General features: G+C 43.4%; 2 protein-coding genes across 6 annotated transcripts; one reads left to right on the forward strand and one right to left on the reverse strand.

Annotated features, from left to right (window-relative positions):
• Positions 1-32: 32 nt before the first annotated feature.
• Positions 33-27,117, reverse strand: LOC122573143 (DNA ligase 3). 4 transcript variants are annotated; one of them, XM_043739157.1, is made up of 22 exons: positions 26,915-27,117; positions 25,724-25,818; positions 16,511-16,836; positions 15,499-15,819; positions 6,343-6,581; positions 5,511-5,590; positions 5,362-5,439; positions 5,092-5,269; positions 4,859-5,014; positions 4,655-4,786; positions 4,496-4,575; positions 4,341-4,428; positions 4,185-4,262; positions 3,799-3,922; positions 3,504-3,574; positions 3,265-3,411; positions 2,694-3,194; positions 2,358-2,471; positions 2,187-2,278; positions 1,605-1,695; positions 847-1,000; positions 33-243 (listed from the first exon to the last, which is right to left on the reverse strand). In XM_043739157.1, exons 3-21 carry the CDS (start codon positions 16,830-16,832, stop codon positions 854-856), a joined length of 3,039 nt encoding a protein of 1,012 aa, XP_043595092.1. In that variant the 5' UTR covers positions 16,833-16,836; positions 25,724-25,818; positions 26,915-27,117; the 3' UTR covers positions 33-243; positions 847-853. The 4 variants fall into 4 exon arrangements, with proteins under 4 accessions (XP_043595092.1, XP_043595090.1, XP_043595093.1 ...); XM_043739155.1 differs by lacking the exon at positions 25,724-25,818; XM_043739158.1 differs by lacking the exons at positions 16,511-16,836; positions 25,724-25,818.
• Positions 13,811-25,755, forward strand: LOC122573154. Of its 2 annotated transcripts, none has more exons than XM_043739184.1 (4): positions 13,811-14,249; positions 22,753-22,928; positions 23,012-23,234; positions 24,102-25,755. In XM_043739184.1, the coding sequence occupies exons 2-4, from the start codon at positions 22,773-22,775 to the stop codon at positions 24,161-24,163; spliced, it is 441 nt and encodes a 146-aa protein (XP_043595119.1). In that variant the 5' UTR covers positions 13,811-14,249; positions 22,753-22,772; the 3' UTR covers positions 24,164-25,755. The 2 variants fall into 2 exon arrangements, with proteins under 2 accessions (XP_043595119.1, XP_043595120.1); XM_043739185.1 differs by lacking the exon at positions 13,811-14,249 and adding an exon at positions 19,920-20,067.
• Positions 27,118-27,223: the final 106 nt, after the last annotated feature.

The raw sequence follows: 27,223 nt of genomic DNA on the forward strand, positions 1-27,223 counted from the left end.
TCCAACTAAAATGAATAATAAAACGAGTCACGCTCGGTTCCAATAACTCCTTTATTCCGAATACACCTGACAGCTGCCATTATAACTTTATTATTATAGCTGATAAAAAATTTACAATTTCATTCCAACGTATAAAACTCATCGCATTCTTTCACAAAGAATGATCCATTCCGAGCGACACCAAACCGATCCGAAAATAGAGACTGCATGCTGATACGGGTGTAGCAAATGAATGTCGAGAACCTGCGAATGCAAAGCAAATAATATAGACATCCACGCGGAACGAAAGAGGGATATGTCAAAGGTAAGTCGATACGGATTTATCTACTGCGGTATTTCTGCTACAAACTAAGATTCTCCTCAAACGTTTCTTTGGTGAATTACTCAACTCGCGTCTCCGATAATTATACAATCGTCGGAGGTTCCCTTTCTTTGCAATTAAGACCGTTTCCAGGTCTCTGGTTTCATCACAGTGCGGAATATCGATAAGATGCAAGGAGCTAAGTAAATGCACCGTCTGCCATAAATATTAAGAAACCCATAGGAAATTTTACTTTATTTATATTATAAGACGCGTATACAAAGAACAAAGTAACAGATTTATAATACGATACTTTGAAAACAGAAACAGCGAGAAGCATACAATTTGTATTACGTATTAGCTGATGTTCTGATGCTTATGATCGACGGTGCATATGTATGGAATTATAAAGTATGATTGTAAATCAGATGGAAAGAACAAAGGTTTCGCATTTGTTCCGCGATCATCCGCCGTTTGAGTTACAATATCAAACAACTTGCAATTACGAGAACAAAACGAGAAAGATGGCTCATAAAAAATAGAACCTGCACATCACCGATGTAAACAGGGACAGGAACAGTAATCGGCGATCAGTTCTACCGCATGCTCTTCCGTTTCTTGAATTTCGCAAGTCGAGACAACTGCCTCTACCCAAGAGACACTCACGTGTCTTGCCGTCTTCGACACGTCCTCAAACTCCTGAAAAATAGAAGGATCAAGGTGAACATCGTGATTGCGAGATTAGCGTTCGCGTTCGCTGGCGGATGTGGGAAATCATATTCGACAGGCGACGGAAGATTATCGGTGGCAAACGACGCGAGCAATTGGCGCCTACGGTTAACGGAACCGACAACTTCCACAAGTCTGAAGCCGCTTAATGCCGACGCTAGTACGCGGTAATGGTGCCACGCTATGTTAACCAACTTTAATTCCGTTATCGAGAGCCTGCTCGTTCGATCGACTTAAAACTCGTCCATTAACCACGCGATCGAAAACGCACTCCCCTTTCCCCCACTGTTTCCAGTTTTCCACTGTTTGGCCAGAAAAGTGGTAAAACGCGTTCCAAAAGATACCTTTCTTTTTCCTGAAAGATGATACGATTTGAAGCTTTCGCTTTCCAACGATGATGAAATCGCATAGAAATTGTAATTTGTTTTCCGTCAAGAGACACTGCAGTAGCTCACTGTAGAAATGTCTGTCGAAGCAACGTTCGAAACAGTCGAGCTAGTTTGGACAAATAGCCCTAAACGGAGCAACTTCTTCGGAAACGTTAACATAAAACGTCAAAAGCCGTTATACTTACGCGCACAAGGGATGATGGAATCTCCTTGGAAGAATGAATCACGTACATGGCCCTGGATCTCTCTTGATCGTTCAACACCTTGGCCCCGAGACTAAAGTGAATTTTACAGTGCTTAAGGAAGTTTACTACTGGACTGACGGTTGCGCTTGAAAGTTGTACTGGAAAGGTGGTGTTAAGAAGACCACGACGATTCGCGACCCGTTTCTCGCGAGGGACTCTACAAGATAATCGACTTGGTTTCTTTCTCGCGATACGGTCGTTAAGCGACTCGTCTACTTTAAATCCGCCTCAGGGGAGTATGAGCCGCGCTAAGACACGAAAGAGAGCCTCGTGTTCCATTTTCTTGTCCTACTACTTGTTAACTCTGCTTCTCCCCGAGGTGTTATCTATGAGTTTTCTATGGAATGCAACTCGTTTCACAGTGGATTCTGCGTCCACCCCAAAGTGATTAAGAATCGTCCCTTAAGTCGGATCGAACCTGATCGATCAAGTCAAACTCTAATTTCGTGGACGGTTTGCTTCCAAAGACGGACCGATGAAGAAAGAGACCCTCGTAAAAAACTACGTTGCGTAGAAGGATACGTTTTGAGTAACTTGCGAATGTCTTCTTCCTTGCTTTTTGTAAAACCTGACGCTAAACTGACTGGCGCGCCCTTTAAAATACTCTTAGACGTCTGTCAATCAGAAAATAGTTTTATTACGTTTCAATCTTCGTTAAAAGATGAAATTTTATTTTACCAGCAAATTACATACCAATTCGTTATCTGTTAGATTACATAATGGTTTTGCATCCGACGGAAGTCCGTTTTCTGGCTTTCGTCCCTCGATCCAATTTAGTGGAATTCCCATGGCAGAATATTCTATGTACTATAAATAAACGTGTACAGTAAGTTAGAATAAATCGGCCGAAAGTGTGTCAAATTATATGAAATGAGCATCAATGAAGTATTGTAGCTTGGCACTAAAATTTCAAAAATTTCAAGAGTTTTAAAAATTAAACAAAATACAGTTACCTACTTTGACTTGTGAATCTTATCTAAATAAGGTAAGAGTAATTGCTCATTAATTGATATAAAGTTGAAAACACACATCGTTATTTACGAAAGCATAAAATTCTGCTTGTTTCGCATCCTTTTGATCCGAGACATTGGTTCCTTCGCTGCTGCATACTTTTTCGTTCGTTCTTTTGCTAGTGTCGGCTCTTACACGATTAGAGGTAGCTTTTGATTTTGCGAGTGACTTGTTCGGAGAGCAATTTTTCTTGATCATTTTAAAATCGTCATTTCTTTTCGACGGAGATTTTAATTTTCTTTCCTGTTTCTCCTGTGCATTTGGCAAGGAATCATGTCTGGTTGTCTTATCGTCACCTTCTTCCTTATGGTCAGAGGTCGAAGACAAAAGAAGGCTAAGATCTATCGACTCGGAACTCTGCTTGAAAAGACGTCGCAAATCGTTCAAAGTAGTAGCGGAAGACCAATCTTTATCAGAACGAATACGCGTTACCCGTGGAAATCTAATACTAATACCGTCAGCTGTGTGAACACCTTGATTGGTAAATTCTGCTCCTGTTATTTCCCACACTGGCTGTTTCTGAAACACGTAAGGGAAGATATCGATACACCTGCTTTCAGTTGAGAATCAAACCAAGTCGAGCAAGTACCTTTGGATCCTTTGCGACAAAGTCAGGAATCATTGGTTTATTAGCGCGCAACCAGAGTGGTACTTTGGCCGGATCTTTACCTATTTTTATCATATCGAGTTCATCCTGAAGCATGGCTAAGGTTGCGTCGTCGTGACCGGTGTGTACCTGCACGTACGATCAATTTCCAAATACAATTTTCGAAATTCCTTATCGTTGCACAGTAGTATGCGTTTACTTTTGCGACTATGCGTCCTTACTTTTGTTACTGTTACCCAGTTGCCACGATCTTCGTCGTAGCAGCCCATCAGGAATACCGACATCATACCACCTAGAGATACGGAACGCATAGAAGAAAAATTAAATATAGAAATAATGTACGAAACGACATGGTTATTCAAAATATAGTAACTGTTCTAATATTTTATAAGTGACAAAATCTTCTATAGGTACTGCTCTTTTAGTTATGTTCATAAGAACATGAATTTACATAAATATTCGCAGTCTAGATATGGTAGAGGAAAATTCATGATAGAACAAACAAATGGTACAGACCTTTGTTTCCCGTGCCGTACCATGCGCCGAGCACAACGAGATCTGCGCTATCGGCCATCGCACCGTCGTATAAATAATCCTTTTTTACCTTCAACCAATGTCTTTTACCCGGCTCGTATTTGCTCTGTAAATAATCACGGGTTGGCATCGCTTCATCTCAACTATCGCACGAGTTACGATCACACGCACGTTACTAAATTCCAGGAATCGACAATGAAAGTATAAAAAAAAAATAAATAAACTATTATTATTAATTATGCTAGGAAAGTTGCTATTTGAACGCAGTTCTCATCCATGGTAAATCAAGTAACGATGGTAAAGCGGCAACGCACTTTATAGGAAAACGTTCTATCTTCATACTTACAAGGTTACAATGTGATACGTACGTGGATGTCCTTAAGCACCAATCCTTCGAGGCCCATTTTAAGAACCCTGGCAATCATTTCTGCCAAGTCTTGAGATTTCTGTAAATAGTTGTTACCGCTTTACAATTTTCCAGTTATATCATTGAGCGAAAAATCGAAAATCATGCGATTACTTACATAGACTTCCTTGATTTCCGACAGCATTATCCTGTTTGGTATCTCCGTCATACTTTCTCTTAAAATTCGCCTTCGTTCCATCATGGGTCTGCGCATAGCAAAAGACTGCGATTACTTTAAGCCGAAGGGAAACGAATTAAATTCGTTCGACTTACTTATGCAACAAAACAACCCCGTTATAATAGATACAGTCGAAGATAAACAAGCAGGCATTGGCATCCTTGAATTCAGCTTTCTGGAAAACGAAACAGCAAATAAAATTTCAAGAATAGGATTCTCCAGAAGATCGTACCATTCTCAACGAATAGTCGAACCTTATGAATGCCTAAGGTACCAAAGGGCAATGGTTGTCCAGTTTTCGTATCTATCATAAGGATCTCGGAGTCTAGAATCAAGTCATCGCCGTCTGGAAAGGCTTTCGGAATATAATTCTTGAAGAGGTTCACCTGGAACGAGAAAAGACACGTGTACATTTTGCGAACAAGAAAATCGACAGACAAACGCAACGGAACATTTACTTTATGAGGAAGCACCGGTTTTAAGGATCTGCTGAAATACCGAAATTCGTTTCCCTTCTTATGCACTTGGACCCGTTCTCCGTCGTATTTCACTTCGGCCAGCATTCCATTCGGGCATTTCTTCATCGCCATTTCCACGGATTTGCAAGCCTCCGCCTATTCAGGTTTAGACGTTAGGCTCCGACGTTTTGCAACGCTACTGCCACGTTTTAAGGCAACATGCAGAGGCTTACCAACATCGGTAAGACAGGTGTCATCAGCGAGAGCGTGATCTTGACGTTGGAAGATGAACCCGGCGACGAAGACGGTTTATCGAATTTCGAGGATCCTCGCCAACATCGTTCGATCACGCTGTCCAAGTCCCTGGACGTTTGAAAGGCTTTGTACGCGTCATCGTGTACCGCGGCCAAACTGCAAACGTATCGACAAAAAACGAAAAATATCGTCGATCGCCGCCTAATCGTCTCGTTTACGGCACAACTATTTATACGCTATAGACTCACATATGTTTCGGGCCAGCGTTTATCCTTAGATCGTGCTTGATCAGCCGGATGATCATCTTTAGATCGCCTGCGGTGCATCTGGAGAACAAGTTACAGTTTGCCTTCTATAAATGAAAATACAACGGAAGCGGGCAATGCAAATAATTTACCTGGAAACGATCGAACGAAAGTGACAAATCTGTTCGTCCTCCTTAGTTAGAAACGACAACTGTTGCAGAAACTCGTCCACCTAAATAAAAAGGATTTCGCTTGATGGATATGGCGACAGTAACGACTAATTTTTACGAAATAGTCTGTCTATTTTATAGAACAAATCCTACGCGGTATAGAAAGTAAACCGAGGTTTACTTTTGGCATGTAAAATCTGGAAATCCGAAATTTGGCCGAGAATCGGGAATTCCGTTTGGTAATCCAACTGGGTTTCGATAATCCTGGAGACATCAAAAGAATTCCCCTGCCGAACGAACCTCCATGCAATTTAATCATATAGAGATAGAGATCGATCGACGCTGAGGGAGAACCGCCTCTTATTTCGACGCGAGTAAATTCCGTTTTGTCTTTATCCCGTTTATTCCAGTGTCGTTTAATGTGGTGAAGTACGTCATCGAAGAAGAGAAGGAGGAAAGGTAGCTTGAAAAAAAAATTAAACGACGCCTACAAAGAGGCGTTCAATTTTAAGCATCTCCTCTTTTTCCTTCCTTTCCTCCCTCCTTTCTCCCAATTTGTCTACCATGGGAAAAAAGACAGGCTCGTTGCCCCATTTGTTTTTCCACCGTCGCAAATTATAAAGATAACGCACAGTCTCTCTTTATCCCCGAGAATTTATCTCCAACGTTTCATCCAGAGGCTTCTCGCGATTATATAGCGGCACGTGTCTACGGTGAAACACCGTTCCGAATATCTTTCCGTGCGGAAAAAGTTGGTAAATTATCCGATACATCGATACAAATTTCAACGGGAATATAGGACAGATTCTATTACCTCTTGAATTGTAAGTACGCTTTTTGCAGCTGGTTTTAAAGCTACGCTCTTTTCAAAAAACACCCGGATGGTTTCGCTCACGTCTCCTTGCTCGAGATGCTCCAACATCTCGTCCTCGTCCTCAAGCAGGATACGAGAGAACAGCTTCACCAATTGTTTGCTCTGCAAGTTGTATATCCTCTTCACTGCCCCCGGAAGCAGCATTCTGCACCACAGCTTTACGTCGCTGTTGAAACCATCTGAAAACGCGGAACGATCTGAACAACGAAGACGACGAGTTTACGCTGTCGGTTATAAATACGAGTATCCGAACACCTGCTCGTTACGTTCGCCGAAGGATCCTAACAAATTTTACGTATAGTACGAGTGAAATAATAGATTTACAATAAAGTAACCGTTCGAGGAAGTCTTGGTGGTTTTGATCTCGAAGGACGCGTATCTCGGAACAAGCCAATGCTCAGGTGCGAAGGTCGGAAGCCGCGGATTGCTTCCGCCCAAGTGCACAAGCACTGGCCAGTACAAGATTGGAAAAAAGTGTTGTTTTGTGGTGAATGGAATCTTAAAATAGGATGCAGTAAGATGAAATTCCGTGAAAAAGAATCTGAAAAAGGTCTTAGAACTGCGTGCATTATCGTAGAATAGGCGAAGTTCGAAGTACGAAATCGCGGAACGGTAGAAAGACGAAATCGAATCCAATTGAACGCAGTCCGATAGAATATCCGCGATCAGCTTGGCGGTTATCGAACGCAGCTATCGCCTCGTAACTTTCCACTGTGTCGTTGCAGCCCGATGCGCCGACGGTTCTCCTTCGCATTCCCTTCTTCCCTTCTTCCCTAACGGTGACAGACAGCAGCTCACGACGTTTCGCTGGGAGGATCATTCGCTGGTTCGCACTCGAGAAACACCTGTGTATAATCGGTGTATCCGACTAGAAAAGAAAACGCCATTCGCAAACCGCGAGAAGGACGCAGACAGATGAAGAGAGAAGAAATCGGAGCGGAGAAGCGAAGGATTGAAAGACGAACGCGTCGCATCTTTTCGATTAAGAACACCGATCAGAACGCGCTTCGTGGAAAATTCAGCGACGACCTCCTTTGCGTCGAAGACTAGATCATCGGCAAAATTGCGAACGAATTGCGACGAATAAATAGCGGGCTTCGTTACAGTCGCAATCGTTATCGCGCATCCACCAGTCCCCGCGATGTATGTGTACTTCCGGCGCGTAGCTTATCGCGCGATACCTTGATTCTTTTCATCGCGACTCTTCTTCCGATATTGTTCCTCGATCGCCGCCAACATAAGCGAAAACTCCGTTAGCCGATACTCGCCTATGGCTAAGTTGGTCGGCATCGTCTCGTAACCTCTGCGTATGTTCGAACTGCAAACGTGTTTGAGCGGTGTGTTTCGTAACGTGTACGAATTGAATTTTAGCAGCACAGTCACAGAAATTAATTAGAGATTCAACGCGCGAGTCCCTGATCTCTGTGCCCCGGTTTATCATCGAAATAAGTAGCCTATAAAAATATGAAATTATCGCAGTGTTTACGTTGCGTGAGCACGCGATACGCGATGCACCTTATTGCGAGACGATTCTCGCGTAATGGCTTATCGACGATTCATTGGTCAACAACGGTACACACCTCTTCGAGGCTTGTCGACCGGCCTTCCAAGCTAAGAACCTCTTCGGCTTTATACCGAAATTGTACGTACAACTTTGGAAACTATCGACCACATCGACCGACTTGTTGCGTGACTTTCAGCGGACGAGTCGGCCGTGATCGTCCGTTTAAGGACGATCGAGATGGCAAAATGTCGGGAAGAATGGAATCCGAAAGTGAAACGTGCCGAAAGTTTGCCGAAGATTGCACTGGTCGAGAGCAAAGTCACCGCGATTTGGTACGGTTATTCGAGAGGATAATCTCGCGTCGAGAACCTCCCTTTCCACGTATTTTCCTCTACGTGTTTTCGCTTTGGGAAAAGATCATCGAAGGATATCGATCGTGATTCCTCCACTGATCTTTGACAACCACGATCAAGAGAATGCGGATTTTTATGCATTTATGGGAAATTTCAAAATGCGCGCGATAGGCGCAATATGCAAAGATACGTAAAGTATTCAGAATACTGGAGATTTGGTAGATGAAATACGTATCCGCTTAGGTGCTATCTTTCAAATTGCGCTAACAAAAATGTGCGTTTGCATAGACATCCGTAATTTAACGATCGGTAGATATTTGTGCGAATTCATATTTTTACAAATATAATTAGAAACATGAAATCTAGTTAGAGAATTGGTCTACTTATTAACTAATATAACGAGTACTATACTTTTGATATTTTATTAGGTGTTCCGAAAAGTTTCTTTCGTTTCATAAGGTGATAATAGATGAACAAGAATTTCTGTTTTATATTATTTTATTGAATTAGGTATGATCCATTTCGTCCTATTTTTATTATTATATTCGTGCGTAATTCAATAAACTGATATAAAACAAAAAACATTGTGCGTCTATCATTTCCTTATAAAACGAAAGAAACTTTACCTAATATATATATCTGCGTCACATGTATTTTACGCATCTTTGCATCTTCAGATTCTCCATAAAAATGCATAAAAATTCGCGGCCTAATGATCAGCGTATTTACGGCGCGAAACGAACAGAACGGAGGGTCGCGAACGAAATCGCACCAACGAAAGCTTGAATGGAATGTTCGCAAAGAGGAAAGAACGAACCTGCCGATTCGATCGATAGGACGGTTCGTTTCGTTCAAGCACGATCATCGACCGGCGACGTATTGTCTGTTCGGCTCGATTATCGAGCAGCTGCAAGCCTATATAAATTATCGTCCGTTTCACCGAACGATGTTCCTTTCGGGCGCTTGGTTCGCGATATCTCGAGTCCTTCTAAAGACCGCTACAGACTGGCGAGAAGTGGCGAGTAAAGAAGCCTAGTCGACCAGGAAATCTAACAATTCAGATTCAGGATTCAATGGTCGACCGAACGCAACTACGTTTTATCAATCTACACGATTAAATTTTTATGTTGGGAGATAAAAATTACTCGACAGTTCCTCGCCAATCGGCCATTTAGTTGACCCGTTTGTAGCGGCCTTAAGAGACTCGTTCTCCAGCAAATCGAAAGACGAATAGTCAGAGTTGCATGTAATCGGGAATTAAGGAAAATCAGCAGAAATCGTATTCGGCTCGATGCGGGACATCGATAAAGTAAACGTAATTCACGGCGCTCTGCCAACAGTTATGAATCATTCATTGCGCGGTAAAGAAGGAGAAAAGTGATATTAGTAATGACGCAGAGCGAACAGAGGGAAAGAAACGCAAGATTTCTAGGTATTTTCATCTTCGCGGAGAACGCGCTTAATAATATCTTCGCGCTCGTGCATAACTCTCTCTTGTTTTACGTGAAAACAAAAGATAGCACTTCCGAGTAGTTCGTAGAATTTGCTACATCGATCTACATCATCGATCTATGTCGTTTCGTACTTTGCTCGGACATTGCATCAGGCCCGATCGTCAGCGAAGAACGAGCCTCCGTCCCGGCGACCAAAATTAGCTGCGAATTAGTCCGCTCGTGTCCGCTTTCGGCCGTCTGCTCTTCTATCGCGGTCGAACGAGGGTAATCGTTATCGTTCCCCGCAAAGTCTAAAACGCGAATTGCACTGAACGAAGTGGAAATTGGCGAGAAAGTTGGAATTCGGGGTTGACGTCCAGCTTTCGAGTATTAGAGTGTCGCAAACGATCGGCGGCACCACTTCACGGTCGATAACTCCTAGAGAGACGATTTGACCTTTCGCACGCGCGTCTCTTCGAAAAGCCCGATCTTGTTCGCCGTTTCCCCTCCGCGGTGGACCGAGGAGTTGGGGAAGCGGGAAACGAGGAGCGCGACCAAGCAGAAGAGGAGAGCGAGCCGATGATAACGCGGCCAGATACGCTGAAATCTCGTTAGACGAAAAAAACTGCGATTTAAGCGGCGGTCAATTGAATTTCTTTTTTCTTTCTTTCCGGGCAGTTGCGATTACATCGGATTCCACAGCGAGATGCCGTCAGTTTACGAACGAACGAACCAACTATGTAATCAACGAACGAACAAACGAATGAAAGCTTGCTCGCAAAAGCAGAGGTGACTTCATACTTGATAGATTAAAGAAGAGCGCGGTAATTAATGATCGATCGTCCGAAGGAAACGCGAAAACGATAGACAGAGGTCACCGGCGATACCACCATGACTTGTACAAAGTGTAGTTCCGCGGACAAACGATAACGCGGTTTTGCTTCAATGAGATTTTCCACGGCTTACGGAAAAGGAGGAGGGACGCGAGAAAGTTAGATACGCTTTTATTTGCCCCCACGCAAATAAAGCAAATTTTCTCTCTCACTCTCTGCTTCTCCTTCGCACTCTCCTTCCATCTCTTCTTTCCACCATCCTTTCGATCTCGTCAATCCTCGTCCTATAGAAAGTAGGAGAACGAACGGGCGAACGCGGTTTCCCGCCATGTGGCTACCTTAAACTCGCCAACACGATCCAGATAAGCGAGCGATTTCATCGGCAACTGTCTAACACGAATATCTGTTTCCCGCGTTCCGCTATTTCGGCCGTTCAACCCGAAGAAACTACACATATTCGATACGACTCTTGCAAAAGTCTCCTCCTTTTTCGTTCATTCAACAACAGTCGATCGTGTCCAACATATACCCACGGTATTTTTCCACGTGCTTTACCTTGTACAATGTGTGTCAGCGATCACGGTGCGATCGACAAGGAAGCATAATTTTATTAATACAACAAATTTTATTACATATTTTTTACCTACTTTCGCACATACAATAACTACCTGCTAATTATTTACTCGAGAGGTGATTAGTCGAGTTTACATATGTCGAACAAATGTTCAAATTTTACTTTATCGGAAACAAAGCACCGTATAAGAAACTTTTCCTCTATAGTTTAGATATATTTTTTACTGAAACATCCTGTACGTTCAGACGTAAGCAAATATCTAGAACGAAATCCCGTGATCGCGCGACCAATCGCGCGTTCATCGGTCGCGATACCACGCGAGATACTCGAGAGATTTTTCAGTTCCAGGGAAAACAGGAAAAGAATAACAGAAACAAATGGTTTTTACGATCATATCGCTCCCGATTGCTTGTTATTGAAAATCATTTGTTACCTCGTACAGATTCTCCTATTAAACGATAAAACGCTTACTAAAATGTTTGTTACTGGAAACGTTTGTTACAACTGGATCGAAATACCAGATCGGAGGCATTTTTCAATCATTTTTGGAGCATTCTCGTCTAGTCAGGCGTATCTCCCTTAACGACTTTGGGCACGCATCGTACGAAACCTCACGGTTATTGAATTAAGAATGAAATTCCAAGAGAGTGTTCTAATTTTCAACAACTCGGTCTTTTCCTGTTCCGAGAAAACGACGTGTGCGGATGCAGAATCGATGATAGATGTGGCACGTGCCGAACGAGTCTCGCTGAGACTGAAGAAACGTAACGCGGCGCGATTCGACGGCCGAAACGGGCTCCCACCACGGATGAAACGCCACCAGCGTTTCTCATCATCGTCGAAAATAGAGCGATCGCGCGATTTCGACGCGCAAATCGCTACTTTTCTGCCGTGTTGATCGAGCCGCGTACAATGCCGGTATTCTTTAATCCTCCGCAGAATTCCGCGACGATCGACCAACAATGGTTACAAACCCCGTTGTTTACCGACACGAATTGCTCCGTGAATTCCAGACCGAATAGTAGTTTACCAAATTAGATCCTCGTTCGTTATTAGATTCGTCGTCACAGTTGGGATAAGCGTGGCAAGTATGTACGCCCGCGCAATATCCTACATCAGAAAGAAAAATCGAACATCTCGATTTCACGATTTCGTCGATTCTTCCTTAAGGCCAGCTTAGAGTTATAAAATGTTTATATATTTCGTGCTGGGAGCCGCGTTAGATTGAAGTACAGTGGTTGACAAAAGAAGATTCATAAAGCAAGGAATATAAAAAAATGCGATAATGGTACAAAATGAATTTATTATATATTTGATAAGAGCGACGATTAAATTTGATATATACCGCAGAATAGATAACTGTTGCCAATGTGATAAAGAACGTTTAGTAGAAAAGTTATTAAAATTCATATTGTGTCAATTTTAAATTTTCGTATTACACTGTGGACGAAAAAAATAAAGGCGAATCTATCGGCTTATCGGTCTGTATCCGACGATGGGATCGATATACGTGATATATCGCAGGTCGTAGAAGACGATTCGAGGGTGCGGCGGTCGGGGTCAATCGTTCCGTCGGCACAGCGCGCCAACGAGTTTGGCAAGTCTCGGTTGCGCAACCACTGTCGTCAGATTTTTTAATTTGTTCGCGCGCCACCGTTCTTTTTTTTCAATGTTTCCCTTCCCCTTGGTCCGATTGCGGCGATTTGCGCGTCCCAGCGCGAAAACCATTACGTCACTTTACGAACGATCCGATGTAAGGGTCACCGGTGAACTCGCGTTACCAGGCTCGAGAAAATTTCTCGCAATCCCAAAACAATAATATCCATAATACGCTCGACTTATCTAATATCGAGGAGATAACGCGCCATATAATCGTCGTTCGCGTAAATATCCTTGTTTTCAACAAACGTGATGTACTCGAATGAAAACGTGCACACGACGTAAATCGCGTTACGTTCATTGAAACGAGAATCGTCTTAGAAGATGGCCAGCCTAGAGAAGCAAGCGTAACAACGCGACATTTCGAAAGAATTTGCAGGTCGTTTGGCGTTTCGTTGACCCTCGAAATCAAAGGCGACGTTGGCTTATCGGTGAACGTTAATTGCCCGGGAACCAATGGCCCGCTCCTCCGTTAATTTTCAGCCTTAATCAACTATCGTTCGTTCATTAATTTCGACAGCAGTTTCAACGAGGCGGTACAGTCTTTTTTCCTCCGCAGAAAGAAACAACGAGAGAGGTCGCGAGGAATCGCTTATCGGGCGCGTCGTATGTCACTCTGCTGGCCGATTGTTCGTTCCGATTTGCGATCCAACGTTCGTGGATTCTTCTCACGATCGCACGCGCGAATCCTTCGACCATGGAAATCGTAGTTTGCATCAAATGAGAGGCAAATTAGTCCGCGGGAGAAGCGACTGAGACACATCGGCTGAAGAAAAAAGAGCAGAAGTGGAGGAAAAGAGGAAAGGGGAAAGAAAAGGAAGGAAGCGAAGAAGCGAGAAGATCGCGAATTAAAAGAGGGGGAAGAGGTGAGTTTAGCATGTGATAGGGAAAGAGAGAGAGAGAGGGATAAAGAGTGATTATCTATGCGGGGAAGGGAAGAGGCTGCGTAGAAGAAAGAGGGAAAGAATGGAAGAATGGATGAACGTCTGGAGCCAAGCTGGCTACACGAGAAGGGGCTCGACATCGCGTTTACAAACCGAACTTGATTAGGTGGGGACAGCTGAGTTTATAAGACACCAGAGCACAGCCTTCGAGACCAATAGTCGCAAAACGGTTAACGCGTGGTGTGCACAAGAAACATTCTGCCCAAGAGATTTACGAAAAACGAACTATCGCTTTCGCACGACCGATCTCGACCGGATAATCGAACACGGAAATTTCAAGGAACCGCGCACGACCGATCAATCTTCCTTCGAGGAAGAAAAAACGCTGACGACTGAGTGGCTGGAGTCTATCTACCAGCGAACCAGTGATAACGTTGGGTAGTAAAAATCACGAAACGACAGATCGAATTTTGTCGCGGCTAACGTATCAACGTTACCACACGACACGAGAGATCGTTCAAGGAATTTACCCTGTGACCACGAACGACTACTAGTTGAATATCTAGAAGAAGGAACAGCACCATCAGCAGGGAGACTTTCGATCACAGTGAGTACCTCTTGTAGCGTTCATGTGGTTTCGGACAAGTGAAAAATAGTCGAGCAGCTCGTAAACCGATCAACGACTTTTCTAGAAACGGAAAATTTCATGGTAGGCGCGATGAACGCTGGGTCATGCGTATGACGCGGGGAATAAATCAACGAAGCGCAATTCGTGTCACAAGTTAAATCGGATCATGGTCGATCAGCTGATTTCGGATCGAAACGAGTCGAACATTGATGCAAAGCCCGAACTCGAATCGGTACGAAACGTTTCTTGCAGCAACTTCTAGAAATATCTTCGTTTAGCGAGATATCGACGGTGATCTTAGGCTCTGACCGAGCCGTCATATTTTCGAATATTTAAAAATCCTGCGCAACAAGAAAAAGTGTACTTCAGCGATACAAATTCGAAGTTGGATCGCGAAGCCGCGTGAAGATGATTCGAGTTTTGTTGCTCTGGAAGTCAGATAACCCCGTAAAAATCTTCCACTTACGAGCACAGCGGTGGGAATCTGCACCGTCGATTGATTAATGGTCTCCTTGTATCCGATTCCGGTATCGTATTTGTTCGACCTCAACGAAAAGGAGAGGAGAGAGAGGTACGGCGGGTGCGAAGGAATGCGGGAGGGCGTAATGAAGAAAAGACGCGAACTAGTAAAAATAATCGAAAAAGTAAGAAAGTAAGAGGGTGGGGAAACGCAAATATGTTTGCGCGAAAAACACAAACGATATCCCACCGACACAGCATCGTCCATTGGTCCCATATGCTCTTTTTTGCCGCGACTTCGACTTCCAATATCATAGCCATCCTGCCCTTCTGGCGGTTCTCTTTCGGGACTCGTGACGAGATCGTTTACTCTGCTGCTACGCGATACTCTCGCGAGATTCGCTAATTTTCGCTTATCAGGGTCAGAAAAACATCGCGAATCTTGGAAGCTATCTCTGGTGGACGATATGCGCAGATGAACTCGATTAATTCCACGCGGCTTCTTTTCAATCGCATCGCGAAATTTGTCTCTCCTTCTGGAAAAACGTTTGTTTCGTCGGAGTCGAAGGAAACCGCACGTAAACCGCTAATTTACGGAAACCAGCCAGCGAGAAGCCATGGAAACCTTGACCCGTCGAGAACGTTACGAAATTCGGTCAAGTCTAGTGACCTATGTACGTGGCTAGATTTGTAAATAAATGGGCAAGAAAAGGCGGAACGAGAAAAAGTGGTACGAAAGATTGATTCGAGAACTAATCTTGAAACTTACCACCTTCGGACCCTCTGGTTAGCATCTTTCTTAGAATCGCCGTCTTGTCGGTATAGGCGTCGACTTTGGCCACGTTATCGCAGACCCGTTGAAATTCCTGAAACGCGTCGTCTCTCGTCGGTTTTCGCACCTTCTCGGGCGTCTTTTCCGATCCTGAGATATCCGATGCGTCGTCGATGGTGGACGTGGAGCCATTCTTCTCTTTCTTCCTCGGTTTTTTGTTAGGAGAAGGATCCGACTCCGTCGTACGAGTGAGTTTACGTTTCTTCGAGCCAGAGGATTGATTCGCGGCCGGTGTCATCTTCGGAGTCTTGAACGGAGCTGGAAAGAAAAAGCGATCGCCGTCACAGTTCGCTCGCGCTAGAAGGCTTTCCACGGATCGCCCGGAGATTAGTATCGAGGGAAAATCGATCGTGATATTCGACGTATTATCGTCGAGGTATTAGCACCGGGTGACTCGATGTCCCCGAGTTCTGAAATCTCTTCGAGCAGAATAGCGGGATTTATCGGACGGAAGAGAGAGCGGCAGAAGCGCGAAACAAAAGGTATAATCTATACATGCCGCATTCGATGATCTTTTAAGGCTGTAATAATAATCGCTGCTGAACGAGAAACCAGTTTAATGCAACGTAAATCATCGACCGACCGATCGCTCTAATAGGCGATAATGCTCGCAAGATGATTTATGGGATACAATTTGTACATCCTCGATTTAATTGAACGGCAATTAAAACGCTCGTCTCTGCCACGTCGCGATAACTGACAGAGATGAACGCGCTCTTTTCACGCCATGGAAATTACTCGAATTTCGTTATCTGTTCGTACGTTTATCTTCGCGTCGCGATGCAGCTGCATACAGGGCCCGAAACGGCGATTCCTACGAAAATCAAATATCCTGAAATTAAAGGATCGAGCCGGTAACTAGCGGATAGTAAAGGCATCGTTTTCAGGCATCGAGATCACCGCTCACCACTCGACCGAATCTACAGATCGGAGGAAACGGTATTCTTACACGAGTTTTCAAACTCCTCGATTCTTTGAAGAATCGCAGTTTTGTCCTCGTCGCACAGATCCTGCCAACCGCTTACATCTTCTTCGGGATCGTCTATTCTCTTGGTGGTAGCCCGTTGTCTGGCGAACACCTCGAACAGACAGCTCAAGTGATACCAGGCTTTCATTTTGCCATCGGAGAACGGATTCGCGACTAGCTTCGCGATCCTTACGGTGTCCTTTTCTATGGGGCACTTGCATTTTTTGCACTTGGCGCGACCGCTTTTCGCCCGTTCCACCGCGAACGGCTTCTCCTCTTCCTTCTCCTCGTCCGACATCGACATCGATCTGAAAACCGTCAGCGAAATAATGAACGCGAAGGCAATTTAAAACCATAGAGGAACGAACGTTTAGCTTTCCCCTTCTCTTTGTTACATCAACTCCACTCTAAATTGAAAGCAAACAGCGGTGAATCGTAGCGTTGGGAGTTGATGCCACTCCGACCCCTGATCCAGCTTAAAAGCTAAGAAAGCGAAAGGGATTGAAGTGTCAGGAGTGCAGGTAAACGCTTACGCAACGAGTAGTCCATGTCAAGAATCGAGCCGACGCGACGTCAAGCGACGCGGCTCGAACTGACCGACTCCTCCAAGTTCGCCCCTTTGGTTTTTAAACGACACGATAGAACAATACGTTTGCAATTCGTCGAGTTTCAATCGCGTTATCGACACGTTGCTCTTTGTTCCGACGTTTCGTGAGCATTCCACCTCGCTCGTTCAGGGCGAACGTGAATGACTCGATTGAAATCCAGAGTGTCACAAATATGTTGAAAATGCAGGAAAAGATACGATACAAGTTTCAGAAGAACGAACGATTCCTTGACTAACTCTGACGCTCTTTAGCTGGTCGCACTTGCGTCGATGATGGTGTACTCGAAAACGAGGAACTCCAATCCTGTATTATTCCACTTGTGCAACAATAACTGCTTACATTCGCATAAAAGATAATTCTCGAGCTGCGCCTGGCAATCATCGTAATCGCGATTATTGTCGTAATATCGTTCCAGAAAGGCCTTCGGCTGGATTGCGTCATTCTTTCGAGCTTCGAATTCTACCGAGCTTTCAACACTTTGATCCTAAAAATATCCAACGTAGCGCGCACTCGACAAACATGTAATCGCGGCACTCGAATTTTTCTCATCGACGTGGCGAAAACTAAAAGAGATGCGAGGATTATTGCGAAGTTTATCAGTTATCGATTACTCGTGATCGATGGTGGTTAAATTTAAATAAACAAACGTTTGAGAACAAGGACGCGCGCTATTCGTCGCTAAGGATACGAAAGTACGACGCAAAAATCGAAGGCTTTTGGTGCGCCATTTTGCCGGGCGTGCGATTTACCAAGAGATGGGAAAAAAAGAGAATCGCGCCGATAAGAAGAGGCCGTTAATTGAACGAGGCCGATAAGCGACGAGGGGCTGTAATTGTCGGTTAGAGCGCCGATTGGTCGGCATCGATGTCGTCGTGTTGAAACACTGACTAATAGTGGCGGGAGGTCGTCTATCGAATTCCGTGTATTCTCGCGACATTCGCCGTTCCTCGTTTCATCGAGAAGACAGAAGAGACTGCGAGCCATCCTTGTTGACATTTCACTTTACACTCTAACGATGCTTTTCTCGTTCTATGAACATATAACTTCACAACGTATGACACGAAGATATGATAATGAAGATATAAATTCAACTTTTTGCGCTCGTCTGATCGACATCGTCCTTTATTACAAGAAAACGTTCACGTCTTTCTCTCGCTACTCTCTTCTCTTTCTTTCTTTCTTTTCCGATTATTCGTCACGAATATTGCGATTAGGTCAGAGTTTTTGGAAATATTTTACTTTCCATACGTTCGCTCGCAACATTATTCGTCTGTCGTTCTTTATTTCGCGATATGTATTTCTGGTTTCTATCGGGTATGCACGAGAAGTACGAAGAAAGAATTAGTACGACGAAGAAACAAACGGCAATTTCAATCTCCAAAACATCGGTGATATTTTACGCGAGCAAAATTAGTTGGAAGAACGTGCGATCGAAAAGGAGAACCGAGGGATGGGCTAATTGAGCGTTGCTCGTAAGCGGCGATACGAATCGAATCCGCGAATAAATCAGTGCACGCGCGACGTTTCCATCGCGCCCAATCCAAAGAACGCACTTTTTAATCAATTTTTAATCGTCCCCTGCCCGATGATCGGTTTGATCTGAAAGATCGGCTCGGTATCCGATTGCCTGAGACGTCAGAACGCCAAAACGTCAGAACCTTAAAGAGCTGTTAAAAAAAAGAAAAGGAAAAAAACACGAACGAAGAATGGTCGAAGAAAAGGAAAATTATTTCTCGAATTCTTTGTCACGACGCTGAAACCGCGACATGATACCGCGAATGAAGGGGATAGCGAAACAGGAATCGTTAGGACGTGGGTAGCAAGTTTTCACGGCGTGTTAGTCCTTTGCGGTCGAATTTCGCTACAGATGCTTCGACTACTTGGAAATGCCACCGGTAAAATATGCTGACTACGTTGAAACCATGGCGAGGGATGCAAGGTTGGCTCGAAGCAAAGAAAATTATCGCCCCCGAGAATTAACCGATAGTACCTACGGATTTACGACTGAGTGAGCGACTTTCATCGCGCTAGAAGCTCCAATTGTTTTTTCTCTTTCTTTCGTGAACAATTCGTGGAAACCGATGAGAATCGATTGCTTGACTTGGTTTCAGCGCGATACGAAGCGAATCGTATTGCGATGCGCGGATACCAGAAACTCGTAAAGCAACCGAGCGCGTTTCTATTCTTTCGCTCGATCGCGAATATTTTGTACGAACGAAACAACGCGAAAATCTGTGGAATTAGTCGCGGAACGGAATTAACCACCTATTCCACACGCTGACGTCAATCTCGTGGAATTTAACAGATGTTTGTAGCATATGGTGATTTGTCGCGAGTATCGCTAATGAAATATCGAAGCGCAAGAAATTGCTGTCAATCTGCTGGTTACCTGAATTGCGATCGACGAAATCGAAGAAAACCAGTTACGTAAAAGCAAATTGGAAGAATTTGCCGAAATTCGCGGCATACCCGCGTACGCATACGCGTTAATTAGGTAACGAGAACGAAATAAAGTTTCGGTGATCCTGCTATTTCACGGGACTATTGGTAGATGGAAAGGGGAGGGCGGGGGGGTTAGAAGGAAGGGAGGAAAAGAGAATGGCATGTACGTAGGCGTTGTACGCACAGATATCCTCGTGCTAGCGCGGACCTACAGGTGGTAGGAGGTGCGCCTAGGTGGCGCGTGGTGGAGGATTCTGCTCAGGGTATAATAGAGGGTGCAACAGCCCTCTCAGCTCACTCTACGAGCACGCATCGTTCTGCCAAAAACTCGCCGAAATACGCGTTCGCTAATCGAGGAAAGCAAAGAAAAGGGAAGAAAATTCAAGTCCGAGTGAGATCGAGCCTTGGTATTATCGCAGTGTTCGTACGATCGTCCAATCGCTTTCCGAAGAAGTCCTCGTCGAGAGGAGCATTTTCAAGTTAAATAAGGTAGGATTCGTACGTCTGTGCTCTTTGACGTTGTTCTTCGGAGAAAGATTATTAAGTTCCATCAGCTTGGATCGATCGGGAATCAAGGGAATCCGTTTTTCATTGACCATCTCGATTGAGTTTTATTCGCGATCAAGGAAGTATTCTTGCAACGACATCGCGCCAACCGATTAAAATAGCTTCTTCCACTCAAATCGATCGTTAATCGTTTTGTTTACTAGTCGTCCGTGCCGACGCGGTTTTCAACGCGATACTTCTCGATTCGATCGCGAAGTATCCCGATCGTGGATAAAATCGAACGCATAGGATCGAAGGTGGTGAGATTGGCCGGCGATTACACCGCACGGTCGTTCGGTCCACTCGTTCGGATAAAGGCCGTTCGAGTTGGAACAATCGCGTGTTATCTCGCAATTTTTCGCGGTAAATGCCGAAGAAAAAGCGATCGTGGCTCGTTATCGGCCGAATAAATACACCAGCTCGATGCACATTAATTCCTACTTTTTTCTTTTATCAACGAAAAGAAAACGATCGTTGCTCGTTCGTTAACGAGCGCTTCGAAGATAGTCGGAGCGTAATCAACATGTATTCGCGTCAGTGATTAAGGTTCCACTCGTTTTGATCACGCGACTCTTACCTCTGTGAAGATTTTAAAGCGGTTTCTTCGCTCGTTCAGAAGAGAAGGACCAGCGAAAAGAATTTTCGCGAAGGAGGGAGAGAGGCATCCGAAATGACTCTCAATCGGACTTGTCGTAGGCGAACCGAATTATGTAAAGTGCAATTGCTCGCACCCCGCCTGATCTTATCTATTCAAACAACTCATTCGGGTCGCCAGATAAATTACTCAGCTGAATGAATTCACGCGCGTTTCTTGGGTCATCGAGGATTATCCCTTAGCGCGATAAGCGTCACTCGAGGAACGGGGTACGGAAGAGGGGCTGGATAAGATTACGCGAGATCGCAAACAAGGACCGAAGTCGAATATCGTTATCTGATATCCCGTTCATAGACCAACCAGAGAGGAATTTCGCTCGTTACTTTTTTTTTTTCTTCTATTTCCCGCTTTTTTTCTTTCGCTACGCCAACGCGCAAAAAAACGACAGATTAATTTCGCTCGCGACTCGGCTTGGTTACAAATGAAAAAGAAACATTCGTTAATGGCAAATGAAAATTCGAGTCGATCGACAACGAGCCGGAAAATTTACTCTCCAGGTTTGACTGTGTTTAATCTCCCCATGTTTCACCGGATAACGCACGGCTTATATGGCTAAAACTGTCCATGGCATTTTCTGTAATAATAGATTTGTTTGGTTTCGAGCGAATACTGAGCAGTTATAAAGGCTTAAATAAATGAGGCTAATACGTCAGAATTCCATGAACGACGCGCAACACCAAGTTTATGCTTTGAACAATTAAGAACACCACTGGGATTCACGACGATGGCGACGCATTGACTGCAGATATGATCAATTTCTTATTTCTCTGGAACGCGTGCGTCGTCCTTTGCGTATACAAAGCACCATGGACATTCTTCCATCGAGCTGAGCGAGAACGATATCGAGAATGCGGTTCGGAGGAGAACCGCGTCGTTCCCTGTGCCAAAGGCGCGTGTACCTCGAAATTTCGCAATGCGTAACAAATGAGACGCGAAGGAAGACTTTTCAACGTGTCTATTTCGTGTCGGTATTCGCTAGGGTTTGCGAGTTTAACAAATTTATCGCCGATCGAGCAAGTCGTGCAACTTTCCAGACCGATAACGATGTTAAGCTTAAGGAGATCGAAACAGCTGACGATAACTGTATTCTTGATCGAACGAGAAAAGGAAGGGTCGGAGAAAAACAAAGGGACCTATCCTGAAGATAAATCGACGTTTAATGGCTTGTTCAACTCGGAAGTAAACATCCACGTACATCGAAATCTCGCTACTTCCTTCTCGTTTCTCTTTCTCCTATTCCCTTCTCCTGCCTGGCTGATCGGCAGAGTTTGTCAAAACGCGTCAATCATCCAGTTTGCCGAGATTTTCGGCTCCATTTGACGCTCTTCCGATTCTCACTCGTACACCTGGCTCGAATGAATTATGGATGAAGAGTAAATAGGGCGATAACCGCACAACGATGCGTGGCCAAATTCCAATTCGTTTTATCTCTGTCACGTTTACGCGCGATCGCTGTTTTCTAGCCGGAAACGAAAATTACATCGAAACTTCCGAAATACGCTTGATCTTCTAACCCGCGAACAAATTTATTTATTTCTTTATTTATTTATTCATTTATTTACTCAATTAAGGGGCAGGTACTCTATGTTACAAAACATGACAGATATAGATGTAAAAGTACAGGCAGAAAAGTGGAGTATGATGCGTTTTAGGAGTAGTTCAGTTAATTTAAAATTCAAATTTATATATAAATTGAAAAAAAAACGTAAATAAAAATGTATATTTAAAATATAATATAAGAATTTATATTTATTTTATACTTCAATTAAAATTCAATTTTTAATTTAATTCCGTACCAGGACCCACTCTGTTTCAGTACGACCGACCAATTTCGTACGATCTATTCTCTCTTCTAACGTGTTTGCTACTCGCGATGTCGAATTCCCGATCGGTTTAGAGACCAAATTTAGAGAGCAAATGCTCCACCATTTTCTTCGATACTTTTCGTTAATGTCGAACGCGATTCTTTCCAGCGATAAAGAGGATCAAGGGAATGACGGGAAGGTCCAGCACGAAACGGACGGGCCTGTGTCTGCTGGCACTGTTGTTGTCCTGCCTCTCCAACGACGTTTTCGTCGTTGGAGAGCCGGAGCCGATACCGTCGGAGCTCCTCTATAGCAAAAGCTTTATCAACAACGCTGAGAATCTCGTAAGCTAGTCACTTTTCTCGTATCGTAATTCGGCGCAACCACCGCTGTTCGAATCCACTCGAATTAAATTTATGTATCGTAGATATTACTGAACAAGCTGAAGCAAGTGATCGATGAGAAGGAGGAAATAGTAGAGCAAGAAAAGACACTGGACGACGTACAAATGATGCTTCAAACGGTATTGGAAGCGAGGGCGAAAGACGATATGAGGGTTCCACAGAGTGATTACTCTGTCGAGGAGATACCAACACCGAATCCCCCGCATAAACAGGTGCAACGTTCCGGAAAGCGTACCTCGATAAGCTGTGAGTATCATTTAGTGAGAAGCATCCTCGAATCCATATCCCATAATAGAACGATATATAAGCATAATTCGGCTGCACTTCTTGTCTCTGGTCGATCGTAGTTTCGTTTCGAATTAGTAGCCGCCTACGGGTGCACGCATGCAACGGATAAAAAAAGACACGCGAAAATGCGATTTCAAGAGGTGAAGAACAGATGATCTCATGGTTCGCTGGGATTTCTAGATGAGGGCAGGTACTAGCCGCGTTATTTCGAATCCCGTCTTACGAACTTTGGAAGATACTCAGAGTTGATCACGCGCGTTCTCCTGTCTGTTCTTCCTCCGTTATTAAGTACGGAATACTCGATAAATAAGTACGTGCCCCGCTTGTCGACAAGATATCCTTCCCACACCGAGGAATCCTCCGTTTCTCTACATATTCTATATTCTCCGCTATCAATCCTTTGTCCAATACGAGATAATCGAGTAAACGAAGTCTTTATCCCTCGTATTCATGATCTGACGGATTCGTTCGATAATGCAAAGCGTCGTGTCGATTGCCATTCGATGCGTAGGACCGGGGATTTCGTAGAACTAGCAAGAAACGATGAGCGTGCATCGCGAGAGAATGGCGAACCTATCCATTGTGCCAATTGACTTTTGATACAAATGATGTCACGAGCGACGTTTCTGCCGTTGAAAAACAAATCAACGATTGACGATCGATCCTCGAGGTCCATTCAATTAATATTCGATACCAGACGAATTTCGTCCATCTCGAATGCGATCGTATCACGCTTTCCTGTCCCTTGCTTTTTCTCTTCTCAACGAACGGAGTGCTTCTCAAAACGACGAATGCTAACTAAAGATTTTTCTTTGTGTTTTTTAGATATGACCTTGTGTCACTTCAAGATCTGCAACATGGGACGCAAGCGACAGTTACACAAGTAAACGATAAACGGATCGTTTGCTGATGACGGCCATATCGAGATTGGTCGAGCCTCTTGCGCGGTGCACCCTCTGACTCGAACACGATACGAAACCCGCGTGCAAACGAGAAGAAACTGGACCAGAGGTCGCACTCGGATCTCCGAACGGTGCTCGCGACGCAGCGGTTAAATACCAGGAAAGGCGACGATCCACCATCGATCCGTCGATACGTTCTTTTTAAATTTTTCACCGGAATTTCCAACTCGATCGACCGGCTGCCATCCAACTCGCAAAACAATCGCGACTCTGATTCTGTGACTTCGACTCCGACATCGATTCCAACTCTCATTGAACGTTTTTCATGCAATTTATCTACGACACCTTGCAGCCATTCAAACGCTTTCGCACCGCTTAAACAGCTTTGCACGCGACGAATCAATTCCAAACCGAATCGCTTTGAGAGAAACGAGAGGTAAAGAAAGGTACAAACGAAAGAAAAAGGGAAACGAAAGGGAAATATCGTATCCTCGTGTACAGTTTGCGGGATGTACATCATGTTCCGCTCTCGTGCCGAGAGATAACAAGGAAGAAATAATTATTTCGCGATCAAATTTCTGACGCACGGTCGTGTAACTTCCTAAGTAAAAAAGCAATTTCAATGCTTGAGTTTTTCAAATATACCTACATATGTATCCAAAAATTGCAAGTGGTCTTATAGAAGGAAAAGTGAACGGTTACTATTTTGTCAAAATGGATACGAGTTCTCGCGGGAGATCGAACGTCGAACGAGTATCGGTCTGTTCTGTTTGCACCGCGACGACCTCTTCGAGCTACTTGTTCGAGAGGAATAATTGATAGACAAAAGTGTTCGTCCCGACTGGCTCGGGCGAATTTCTCGTCCCTTCCTCCCCCATCACTGAAAACACATCGCGGATGCAACGATGACAGCAAAACACGATCGGATGCACGCGTTTCGCTTGTAATATTCAGCAGTATCATCTCATTCGATCGAGGACACTGCATTCGCGGCTGAATAATTATTTCGCCCCGTTTAATTGAACGAGAACGCAATAAAATTAGGTATCTCGACGAAGCTTAGCGGCTAATTACCACTTCGGACGACTCGCTAATCTCTCCGAAAAAGAAACTATAGTTTGTAAAAAGTTGCTCCTAGACGATATACTCGGGTATAGAATTAGCAGACAGACAGTTGGACGGACGGACGGACGGACGGACAAACACAGAGGAAGAGAAGAGAAAAAAGGAAGAATGATATTTTTGGAGAGTGGAGTGTCCTCGACGAGCCATCGATAGAAATCGAAATGGCGAATAGGTATTTATTCGTTAGGTTTAAGTGAGAAGGGTGCAAAGGCTGAGGCTCCAATATTCTCGAAACTGTCTTCTTTAAGGAAAACAAACAAAAAGAAAGAAAATAATGAAATCAATAGTAAGAAAGAAGAAAAATTACTATCACACGACGTGTACAGCTACAAAGAATATGGTTCTTCGACTTAGTGATCTACAATTTGTTACGGTACTTGTTTCATTATAATATGTAAGTTCAAGCTACGACATACTCACAGAAATAGAATGTAAACGTTGCTATTCGCTAATTATGATTTACGACTCTTTTCCTAATCGCACGCATCTTGACAAACTGTATATCCTTTACTATCCTAGAACCGTTAAAAACAATTGATACGTTTAGTAGAAAGTAACAAAAGGAGAATATGTATATACAAGGAGAAACATGAGAAATGAACGACTACGAGATCTCAGAAAAATAACAGAGACAGAAAAAGAGAGGCCGCCTGCACCCTTCGTTAAATTATTTATAATCGTTTCGTAAAAAGAAACGTACCAAGTTTATATGTAATCTTTTTATGCGCTACTTTTTATTTATTTAGCACCGGTGAATTCGTTACATTTTTAGTAGCTCCTGATCCTGAAAACGCATTGTCGTTTACTTCAAAATGTTTTGTACATGACTAGAATACTATCGATCGTTTTCTACAAATTTTATTTTTATTATTTATAATTTAAATACATTCTACGTGCAGTTATATTAAAACTGTCGTAAATCGTCTATTTGTTAAATTACATTGCTCTTACACGAACACATTGCTGTAATTAGAACGTTTAGAAATATTTCGACTCCAAGATAAACCGAATTTAGCAATGATTTCGTTGTATATCGTGCACCACTTTCAAAACGCGATTAACTAATAACTTTGCATCATTACGGCCTCTAATAAAAATGTAATACAACGATAACAACAATAAAATGTGTAGTCGTACGAGCATGTACATTCTCTTGTATGGAATTAATCGAGGCTTCTCGATAGTTTGAAATAAATCTCGTGAAAACAAATATTTCTCGCTTCGTAATCATACAGGTAGTGGGCGGCTCTCTTTTTTAACCATCTATCCATGGAGAATATACACACGGTTACGATTATTACATGATGTCAAATCGACATTTTAAATTCTCGTATTTAAGGTATTGAACGAACCCGCGCCACACCGTACGAAGTATATACACGTGCTTGGTCACGTGAGATAACAAACGCTACGTAGTATAACATTGATAAAAGTTTCGTTACATTATAGTGTATACTACAACAGCCGATAATTCATTTATATTATTGTAAATATTGTACCAGCGATAAATTCACGATAAAAAGATAATAGTTGAATTTCAAATACATACGCTCAACATAACCTCAAATCACTTTAATCTCTATCTAGTTAAGTTTTAAATGAAACTCCTACCAGCAGTTGTAGCTCCTTCGAGTACTTCCAATTTGTTGTATTCACTCACGGCATGATAAATTATTAATAAATCGTAAAATCATGCAAATGTCACAACCATTTTGATCAGACTACGTTTTATCTAGTCTTATTATTCCTGTAATTTTACTAAACGCTCTTTGCAAGGCATGATCGCCCCCTAGCGTTTAAACGTGCGTACATCTATGACTTTACGTGATGTTTCCGTCGGTACCATCTTTGACTCTTTGTTTAATTTAAATCAAACAAAATATGTATATACATATTACCAAAAAGAAAATATACATACAT

Source organism: Bombus pyrosoma, linkage group LG11, assembly GCF_014825855.1.
Source record: "Bombus pyrosoma isolate SC7728 linkage group LG11, ASM1482585v1, whole genome shotgun sequence".
Lineage (NCBI taxonomy): Eukaryota > Metazoa > Arthropoda > Insecta > Hymenoptera > Apidae > Bombus > Bombus pyrosoma.

Coding starts and splice junctions, on each gene's coding strand:
- LOC122573154 (XM_043739184.1), top strand. CDS start 22,773: ATGACGGGAAGGTCCAGCACGAAACGGACGGGCCTGTGTCTGCTGGCA. Junction 22,929..23,011: donor TCAACAACGCTGAGAATCTC/GTAAGCTAGTCA, acceptor TATGTATCGTAG/ATATTACTGAACAAGCTGAA. Junction 23,235..24,101: donor AAAGCGTACCTCGATAAGCT/GTGAGTATCATT, acceptor TGTGTTTTTTAG/ATATGACCTTGTGTCACTTC.
- LOC122573143 (XM_043739155.1), bottom strand. CDS start 16,832: ATGTCGATGTCGGACGAGGAGAAGGAAGAGGAGAAGCCGTTCGCGGTG. Junction 4,576..4,654: donor GTACCTTAGGCATTCATAAG/GTTCGACTATTC, acceptor TTCGTTTTCCAG/AAAGCTGAATTCAAGGATGC. Junction 3,195..3,264: donor TTGTCGCAAAGGATCCAAAG/GTACTTGCTCGA, acceptor TACGTGTTTCAG/AAACAGCCAGTGTGGGAAAT.